Source organism: Anarrhichthys ocellatus, unplaced genomic scaffold (assembly GCF_004355925.1).
Source record: "Anarrhichthys ocellatus isolate YVR2014 unplaced genomic scaffold, GSC_Weel_1.0 scaffold61, whole genome shotgun sequence".
Taxonomy (NCBI): Eukaryota; Metazoa; Chordata; class Actinopteri; order Perciformes; family Anarhichadidae; genus Anarrhichthys; species Anarrhichthys ocellatus.
In genome coordinates, this window is record NW_022280091.1 from 1,894,389 (window position 1) to 1,904,784 (window position 10,396).

Consider the following 10,396-nt stretch of genomic DNA (forward strand, 5'->3'; position numbering starts at 1 on the left):
GGGGGGCTGTGCGTGTCACATCAGCGGATTAAACCAGCATGTGTCATCCTTTAACCCACATCTGGAGGGAGAGACACTTTGTCAAATGGGCATGTGCTCTCAGAGTTGACACGCACGGGAGTGGGGCTTGACTGGGGCTCCCGGGTGCTTTTATCTCCACTGAGCCGAAACCGGAGGCCTGCTGCATGCTCGTGGGATGTTTGCAAATGCGAGAAGACATTCTTCCAGGCGGAAACCGACTGTCCCTTCTCACGCGCCCCCATGGGGATTCTAGGAAAGGGCGCAAGATGGAGAGAGAAAAACTGGGAGCTGTCTTTTTCAGCACTCGCGCAGGTGGACAGCTCCCAAAGGAACAATGTAGTTTACGGAGCTCGTGTACAAACGCAGCTTAACACTAGCATACATCTATACACCGCATAGCCTATATGGGAGTGGGTCTGATTATTATTTATGAAAAAGGTGCAAAGCATATGCTTGAGTAATACGTAACTAACGCATGATTCATAATGATCAAATGCATGAATTAATGCAGGATATCTCGAATTCTTATTCCTGGCGTTAAGAAATGATGAAGGCACTAATGTTTACGTTTAGATTAGTTTATGTTTAATTATATGAAATCTAATAGAAAATGGCATTTCAGACCGATGCTTTTGATGTGCAGTATCGGTTCTTATTGAAGTATCAAGCTGTTTCAATCAAACAGTGTAACCGCGTTATAATATCGCTGAATGTCTCCACGTCGTGGTGTGTGTGTGTGTGTGTGTGTGTGTGTGTGTGTGTGTGTCCCTCTTGTTGTCAACCGGTGCCATATGGGAGAGAGTCAGCCTCGATTAAGAGCAGGCTTACATATATATAGCTTTTGACCTGGAACCCCATAATCTACTTAAATACTGCAGTTGAAATAACGACAGCCTCATTATACACCCATCACCCCGCTACTTGAAATAATTTATTTTTAAAGCCACAAAAAGAGACACGGGTGAGAAAGCGTTCAAGGAGACGATCGCAATAGGTAAAAAAAAGAAAAGAAAAAAAAGGCCTTCACAAGGGTATTAAGCGAGAACGCGCAGAGTAGCCAATCAGATACGTTGACCGTCAGACTGGCGTTTATTTCTCCCTATCGGGAGCGAGGCTATTCCGCCAGGGCGGGGCCTTGAAGTTGCAGTGTTGTTAAAGACCAGACACATGAGAGTTTGGTCGCGGTCAGTGTGCGCGTCTCCGGTTTCGAGGAACTGTGCGGAGCGCACGGAGCTCAGCATGGACGACGGACTGAACTTCTGAATCCGGGATGACAATTTACTTTGTGCCCTGAAGAAATCTGCTCGTTTAGTTGCCAAGTAAGGGTTCTTTTCTTTTTGTTTTAGTCAGAGCTGTCTTGGTTTAGTGTTGAGAATGTGCTTAACGGGAAGTACCCGTATGCTCGCACATTTATTGTGATGCATATGTACAACTGATTTAATGTCACCCCTCTGTAGTTTCCTTTCAAAGTTTAAAAGTTTTTTTATTTGCCTCTTTTGTTTTGTTTGTTTCAAAACTCTTTCTCCTTTCAAAGGGAAGGTGTCATAAGGTGCAAAATATCCAGAGAAGGTTCTCGAATTCAACCCTGCCAGCTGTGTCTTCACTCATGACTCACTATTAGAAATGACCTCGATTATTTCTGCTGCAGTGTATGGTTGTCTACAAATTACTTAGGCTCTTTTTTTTTTTCTTTTTTTTCCAGAAAATATGGAGAAGGATTTCCCATCAACTCCAACTGCTGTCAACACCCAGGGGCCACGCCCTGTTGTGGATGGACCCTCTCTTCCCCCTCCCATACAGACCCCTCCTTCACTCGTCTCCAATAACCTCCCTGCTGCTCCCTCTCACCCCGCCAAATTACCAACAGAACCCAGAGAATCTAAACCGATGGATTGCCCTCCATCTGTAAAGGGGTCAAAGCCCTTAACTCCATCCAAACCACCCAAACCCATTTCCAGTCCCTCCTCTCCTCCTCCATGCAAACCTCCACTTGTTTCTTCTCCCAGCCGCTCTACCCCTCAAATCCCCCAAATGGCATCCCTTTCAAAGCTCAAATCTGCCTCCTTTACATCAGCTAGCGTGACCTGTAACTCTCTGACAGATCCCCCTACTTCTTCCTCCACTGCTTCCACTGAGGCTCCCGCAGCCTCTTCCGCCACCCCAGTGAAACGCACCTTTGCCGCCACGGCCAAGCGGGTGATAATACAGGAAAGACTTCGGAAGGCCGAGGACAATGCCAATGATGAGGAGGAAGGTAATGCCTTTGTTTGTGAGTTTTAGTTGCGCCGAGAGCAGAAGTCGCGCGTAGTCATGTTTTAGAATGTCTCTTCATACAAGATTAAAGAATTTATTACCATTTCAATGAAACAAAACAACAAATACTGATCAACAATACAAAACAGCATCATCAGCATAGACATCAAAAATACTCTCCAAATAAAACCAACATGAACATGTAAAAATACTAGTAATAATATCAGAGTGAAATACAACACAAGGGACCGGTGCATTAAGACACCAGCTAGCGGACACACTTAAGTTGAGTTCATGATGAGAAGTTAAGGGCCCTCACTGCCTCAGGAAATGTGCTTTTACAGAAACAAGTATAATTCTCAATGCTACGCATCCCCAGAGGATGAATTCTACCAACTTTGGTGATCCCTTGACTTATTGTTTTGCTAGTGACCAGCAGTTTGGCACTTTTGGCTTTTAGGGAAATATGTCAACAGCTATTGAATAGATTGCCATCGTCCACGATTTTTGGTTCATGACTAAAAACCTGCAAAACTAATAACATACCCATCTGTCTCAGCTGAGCGTTTAGGGTTAACTAGCAAATGTTAGCAAGGTAACATGCTAAACTAAGATGGCGATCATGGTAAACATATTATTAAATACTCATTTAAACTTTGTGGTATTTTACCATCATTATATTTAAGAGCTGCTGAAAGTGAAACCAACAAACTGGTTGCACCAGTGAGATATTATGCGGAGAATAAGAGACTTTGACATTTGAAATAGGGCCGCAGGCGAAGAAGATGAACTCCTTCACTTAAAGGACACTCGGGAGACATTAACACTCATGAAACTCAATGCAATCGACAAGTAATGATGTGAAATCGTAGCTGCCTGGGCACGGTGTGTGTGTGTGTGACGGAGCTCTGGGGGCTTGTCACAAGATATCTGCATAGACAGACAGATTCTCACACTTACTCCGCCTCTGACTTCTTGTTATTCTCATGCTACAAATTCTATGTCAGGTGGGATTCGTTCATCGCTGTAATTGTGAAAATCACACTCCTCTTTCAATAAAGTTATACCGCTATACAAGTATGGGGGCGAGGGTGTTATGTAATCCATTGATTCGGAGATTGGTTTTTGATTAATTGACATCTCCTGCTGTTTGCTCCAGATGAAGAACCAGAAGAAGACTTGACCCTGGGGCAGATAGAGGAGAAGGCCAAAGCCGGTGACGCCAGAGCCCAGACCCGGGTGAGTTAAAGGTGCAGTGTGTAGGATTTGGCGGCATCTAGTGGCGAGATCGCAGATTGCAACCAACTAAAACTTCTCCCGTGTGCCTAGCGTGTAGGAGCACGATGGTGACCGACTCAAAAACTCAAATGTACTTATCGAGAGCCAATGTTTGGTTTGTCCGTTCTGGGCTGCTGTAGAAAGAGGACACGCTTCGTATATAAACGGCTCATTCTTAGCCAAAGAAAACACAACTTTTTTTTAGTTTCAGGTGATTATACAGTAAAGAAAACTTTCAATTTCTGCCAATAGATCCCCGCTAAATACTACACACTGTTTCTATTACCCGCATGCACACAGACTGGCACTTGGCATTGTGTTCAATCCGGCTGGTTGACTCAGTCTGGTTGCGAGCATGTGTCTATTTTTGGCCACTTGGAAGATGATCCTTAGGCTTTCAATATGATACCCCGAAATACTGTCGGGCATGCAACTCATTATGAACACTATTACAGTGTGTTTCAGCACTGCGCTGAATTTGTAGGAATAATAATGAAATGTTCATACTCTATTTGCTCTACGTTCTCTACCAACGAGTACAAATGTAAAAAGAGGTGCTAGCAGAAGGGGGGGGGGGCTAGATGTGGAAGATGAGCCAGCAGCTCTGAAAGGGTAAATTCCTATCAAGTGGTTTGTTTGTGGCTCTAGCCGTCCCACGCTAATAAGTTATGTATTTGCAAACACCAAACACCTAAATAACCACAGGGGCTGTGTGTAAGAGAACATGTCCAAACATGTGACATGGTTGGATGTACATGCAATGAGGAATGGATCAGAGGCTCCAATAATATCTCATATACCATGATAGACCCGCTCCACAGTAATACACAGGGAATCAGAGTTTATTGTTACTGTATGAGTGTAGCTTGATATTACTGTCGATTCACAATGCACGCTGGCACTCTGAGATTTTCTGAATGAAAAGTGCGTTACAAATAAAATGCATTATTATTATTAATAAAAGCAGGTTCATGAAATTATATATGCTTAGTGTATCTAACATAGACACAAACAGGAGCCACTTCGAATAAAGACACATCTCGTCCTCTACAAATAGACGCATTTAATGATAACTGTGAGAGAAGAAAGTTATGAAATGACAGTTAAGATTAGAAACCAGTCACTTGATCTGCCACTGGGGCCTCTGCTGCCCGTTTTAGTCAGCCGTGACGGAGACACTGATGGCCACAGGGACAGGGAGTTATGGGTTTTGTAGTCATCTGTTGTCCAGATGGGGGGTTCCATGAACTTGGAGCTACTTTCTATTGAAGAAATAGTCCCTATAAAGCCAGTGCCTTGAGGATTATCCAAACTAATGGAGGACATTGTCCGATTATACTTATTTAGACAAAGCCCACTCAAGCTGAATTATTCTCCCCTTTTCTTGTGTTTCAGCTGGGTCAGCACCATTTGAGTCTTGCTAAAGAGAAGGACACAGAGCTAAACAATCGGCTGGCTGTTAACTGGCTGATTAAAGCTGCTAAACAGGGAAGAAAAGGTGCTGCGAGTGCACTGCAGCGCTGTTGGATCCAGAAAAAAGGTTAAAGTAACAGAATACCGTAAACTTTGTTCGTGCATGCTTGCGTTCGTTGCTCCTTAACTGTTCCTTCTGTGCATTGTCCTCCACTAGGAATCACCCCAGAGAACGAGGCCGACATGCGCAAGTTGTCAACAGAGAGTAGGTTTGAGCTGGCGGTGCGCAAAGCGGCCATGATGATGTACTGGAAACTCAACCCGGACAGGAAGAAGAAGGTGGCTGTGGCTGAGTTGCTGGAAAATGTCAGCCAGGTCAATGCAGTGCAAGGTAGGATGCACGCACACGATCACAGACACATGAACAAAGACGCCATCAAGTTTTTTTTATTTCTTTTTTATTGTGACAATCCAGCCTTATGTACTACAGACTGTCCAGAATGCTGTGGCATGTTGTCATAATGATGGCCACTGTTAAATCATTCCCCTTTGTCATTCCAGTATTCTCAACTGCCATGGTGGAGATTATCAGTTTGCATGCAACACGGCATCCAAGGAAATGTTTGTAACCCACTGATGTTGTCGTCGTCCCTCACCAACAGGTAGCACTGCAAGCCGGATTCCTGGTCCAACCTCAGGCCAGACCCAGAAAGTCCTGGAGAGCATGGTCAGCAATGAGTGTGAGTACGCAGACAAAGAGAGAGAGAAAGAGAGACACAGATATGTGTCTTACCCTATAACTGTGTTCTTTGTGTCCTCTCAGCCACACAGTTGGTGGACCTGGACGACTTTGTTGAGATGACTAAAAAGTATGCACAAGGTATATCACCCCAAGCTGGCCGCCAGGTCACAGCCAAGACTGAAAGCCCCAAACCTAATGACAGCAGCGGGGAGGTAAAAGACCCAATCAGCAACAATAGAAATAATCCGTCATCATAAGGACATGGATGGCGTTTTATTTTTAATTGCAACTATTCACACTGGTGTGTGTGTGTGTGCGTGTGTGTGTGTGTGTGTGTGTGTGTGTGTGTGTGTGTGTATTTGTGTGCATGTAATTGTGTTTTAAAGCACAAGGCTGAGCTGGTGCCATCAGGATACAAGAATGCCTTCAAACGTTCTTGGAGTTTTGGCCGAAGTGGGATGATGATGGACACGAGGCAGAACAGGGCCATGAAAAAAGCCATGGACATGAAGTCGCGCTTAATGGTAATCACATCTCTATCACAATTCCTTCTATATTCCTTGAATTATCCTTAATTAAATATCTGTCCAATTTTTGTTGTATTATTCAGTTCTCTCTTTCCAGTTTTTTTTTCTGCGTTTTTCATTTTTTGCGGTCTCCCTTCTTGTCTGTCTGTCTTCGGCCCAGGTGCTGCAGTACCCGCTGCGCGGCATCGTCGAGATGAAGGAGCACCTGGTGGACTGGGCGTCGCGGGCCGGCGTCCAGTGGCTGAGCACGGTCATCCCCACGCAGCACGTCAACGCGCTCATTTTCTTCTTCATCATCAGCAACCTGACGGTCGACCTGTTCGCTTTCGTCATCCCCTTGCTCGTCTTCTACCTGTCCTTCATCTCCATGATCATCTGCACGCTGCGTGTCCTCCAGAGCAGCAAGGTGATTGCGGTCGGCAATTGAGCCTGATTTCTTTTGTGCTTCTACACGTTTCTCTGATCTGCCAAGACAATGATGTAGTTGCAATTGTTTTTCACTTGACTAATGTGGATAAACATTTTAGAAGTTTTCCATTTGTCCATCCCTGTTTTCACAAACTAACTCATCTAGTCAAGTCACCTATCATTATGTTATAAAGCGGAACCATTTCTGACCTGTCAGAATGCAGTGGAGAGGCCAGTGGATGCTGATCTTAAGAGCACCAATGTCTCAAAATTGGCAATAAGGGTTTATGGATGTTCAAAATCTTATTTTTTAACTCTCAGCAATGTCTTTATTCATTTTAACATCCTCCTTCACAGACTTGGGAGAACTTCAAAGCACTGACGTCTCTGCTGACCCATTTTGAACCCAGCCTGGACGTGGAGCAGGCCGAGACCAACTTCGGGTGGAACAACCTGGAGCCGTACCTCTACTTCATCCTGTCCGTTTTCTTCGTCATCTTCTCCTTCCCGGTAGCCGACAAGGGCTGGATCCCCTGTTCTGAGCTCTCCACCGTGGCCATCTTCTTCACTGCTGTTAGCTACAAGAGCCTCAGCCCCACAGCCGCGACGTACGCACGCCGAGCCATGGTCATAGAGGTCAGTGGGGCACACTACACCGGGCATACCATATGCTATTAAATCATCAGAATCACAGTTTTGCATCCTGTAGCCTATTAACTCGCCCATTTGATATTCTTTTTTTAATCCAGGTTGCATCATCTCTGTGTTGCCTGACCCAGTTCCTGCCAAAGAACATGACAGTGCTGCGGTGCCTGGGGCGCACCTTGGCCACGCTACCACTGGGGGAGTCGGTGGTGCTGAAGCTCAGCCTCCCCTGCCTGCTCTATGTTTATCTGTTCTATCTGTTCTTCAGGTGAGCAGGAGCATTTGGGGCGATTGGATGTGTTTGTTGAACATAAGTTCAGACACTGGATTGTGTCAGTGGGCTTTAAAGTCCACCCCAGCTTTTTGTTGATAAATATATGTCCACAAAAGCATTTATTTTCTCTCCTGTCTGTTTCCACCTTCAGCATGGCCAGGATGCGTGGTTTCAAGGGGACTTACTGCTACCTGGTTCCATACCTGGTGTGCTTCATGTGGTGCGAGTTCTCCGTGGTGCTCCTCCAGTGCTCCTCCATTGTGGGTCTAATGCGCACCTGCGTGGCCTACTTCCTCTTCCTGTTCGCCCTGCCCGTTCTGGCTTTAGGCCTCGCCGCCATGCTCTTCATCCAGCTCTTGAAGTGGTTCCTGGAGCTGGAGCTGACGAAGGTTATCGTGACCCTGGTAGTCTGCGCGATCCCTGTCAGCCTGCGGCTGTGGACGCGGTTCAGCATGTCCATTCTGGATGTCTTCCGCTCACTGACCGACCGCGGCCCAGTCAAGCTCATCTTACTCTGCATCTCCATGGTGATCCTGTTTTTCTCTATCTACGTGTACCACGCAGAGGGGCAGAAGGTGTACAATTCCACCCTGACTTGGAGACAGTACAGCCAGGTGTGCGGGCCCCCCGCCTGGGAAACCAAAGGCATGGCCCAGACACAGCTGTTCTGCAGCCACCTGCACGGACACAGAGTCACGTGGGCGGGTCGTTTCAAGCACGTCCGCGTGGCCGAGACGGAGAATGGGGCACAGTCGGTCATCAACATGTTGCCGGTGTTCATGGGAGAATGGCTGCGCTGCCTGTACGGAGAGACGTATCCCAAATGCGAGCCAAAGAACACCACTGTCTCAAACCTAACAGCCGATTCGCCGTCGGCAACAGTTACGCTGCCCATACTGCTCCGAATGCAAGAGGAGGAAGAGATGTGTCAGATCAAGGCTCTGGCCAAACACTCCTGCCACATCAAGCGCTTCGACAGCCACCTCTTTGAGGTGACCGTGGGGATGCTCCGGAACGGAGGTGTGGGGGACCCAACTGGGGATGTAATCCTAATGGCCAGCCATGAGTTCAGGCAAGTCCTGCTGAACCTTAATCCCGGCGATATGGTTGAGTTCGGCACCAAGCTGGATGGCCGTCTAGGAGCCAAAGCTCCGGCCTTCGAGCTGAAGGCGATCCACTGTCTGGACTGTGCTTCCTCCCTGCTGGCTGGAGGCCGGCAGGTGAAGTTTGAGAGGGACTGGAGACGCACCACGATGAGAGCCCTAAAGTTCGCTTTTGATTTTTTCTTTTCTCCCTTCCTGTTTGCAAAAATCACTGCCTGACACTGAAGCTCAAGCAATAATGACTCACTTGGATCTCTGCCTTTTTCTTGTCATGTGTTCATGTAACTAATGTGACTTATGGTAATGTTTACAATTTGATCCAACATGGATCTACTGCTCACCTTTATGTTGACATTTCAGCTAGGTGACAGCATTTTATTTTATTTGAAGTACTTCCTGTACTAGTGCATGCGTTTACAAAGATTTTATCATTTCAGTTCATGTATTTTGAAAGCAGTTCAAAAATGGTCAGATACCAGCTTTCACTTGGGACTCATTGTCACAATGACTTTGACTTAACTTTTTCTTGCCAAGAGAAAATAAATATCTTCTATTTGTGTCCAGGGTCTTACTTTCAGAAAGTTGATGTTTCAATAAGTTTTGTTCTAAAGAAGAACAAAACTTAATTTGATGGTGCCAAATTATATGCAGGGAAACTAATGTTGGGTGCTGACCACTTCTGATCCCTAGAGACACTGTATATTTGATAAAAGTGAAATATTATCGGAGTAAAAGTTATCTTTAAGATAAATGTTGCTGCTTTAGTATTAAGGAATGTCTTAATATTGGGAGTATGTTTTGCATGTACAGTTTGTGTGTTTACATTAGTGCATTTTTAAATATGCATCTGCCTATTTATTTATTTATTTATTTATATAGGTTGTGTGACAGAATATTTGTTTGTGGCTCTGTTAGCCAAGATTTGTCTAGCTTTGTGGTCTTAAAACGCTCCGGTCTTAATCTTATTTGTGACTAATGATCAAATGGTCCTGTGCCTTGAATTACAATGCACATAAAATGGCATTTGGAAAGCAAACATAAAACATTAATTCAGTTTTGAAGGGAGGCTGTTTATAAGCCCACAAACTTGTGAAAGTGTCGTAGTCTCAGTTTCATGGTTTGATTTACACGCTCACACACCAATCTGCCAATGCAAAGATGGCCAATGGGGCAGCAACCTCATTTAAAGTTTGCATTTGTGGGCCCGCTGGAGGGAAGGGAGGCACTGGAAAACCAGGACCGTCAGACCCTGCTGCAGTAAAATGAGAGTTTTTTTAAAGGGACTCTGGTGCTTGGAAACACTAACCCTTTCGTCCACAGGGGCCGCCAAAATCGACACAAAATGAAAGTTCTTTATGGTAGCTTTAAGTAACTTGGAGAGGTGACTTCTAATTATGATTTAATATAAATAAACACCACTGAATTCCTCAGGGAAACAAAATGAATTAACGTATTAGTTCCTCGAAAAAAATCTTTGGTGGCATCTTTGACTGTATAGATGTACCACCAAAACATCGAAAAGCATCCATTCCGTAGAACTAGAGAGCCAGCGGTGTGAATATTTGAAATAATTTGTTTTGCTTCAGAGTACAGAGTGCCTTGACATTGCCGTGATGTTGTGATAATTTAGTCACACTTATAAACCCAAAATAAACGTCACAGTTTTTAACTTTGCTTTCAGTCACTGTATAGATAAAACTGAATTTGTTTATTAGTTGAAAAAAGTCTCCTA

The 10,396-nt window shown here is 45.1% G+C and overlaps 1 protein-coding gene across 1 annotated transcript; it reads left to right on the forward strand.

Moving 5' to 3' along the window:
* Positions 1-310: 310 nt before the first annotated feature.
* Positions 311-9,895, forward strand: wfs1a (Wolfram syndrome 1a (wolframin)). The gene is made up of 12 exons (XM_031871990.1): positions 311-1,340; positions 1,724-2,275; positions 3,434-3,513; positions 4,948-5,092; positions 5,183-5,356; positions 5,628-5,705; positions 5,789-5,919; positions 6,094-6,231; positions 6,395-6,640; positions 7,000-7,278; positions 7,392-7,555; positions 7,713-9,895. The coding sequence occupies exons 2-12, from the start codon at positions 1,729-1,731 to the stop codon at positions 8,881-8,883; spliced, it is 3,153 nt and encodes a 1,050-aa protein (XP_031727850.1). The 5' UTR covers positions 311-1,340; positions 1,724-1,728; the 3' UTR covers positions 8,884-9,895.
* The last annotated feature ends 501 nt before the right edge of the window (positions 9,896-10,396 follow it).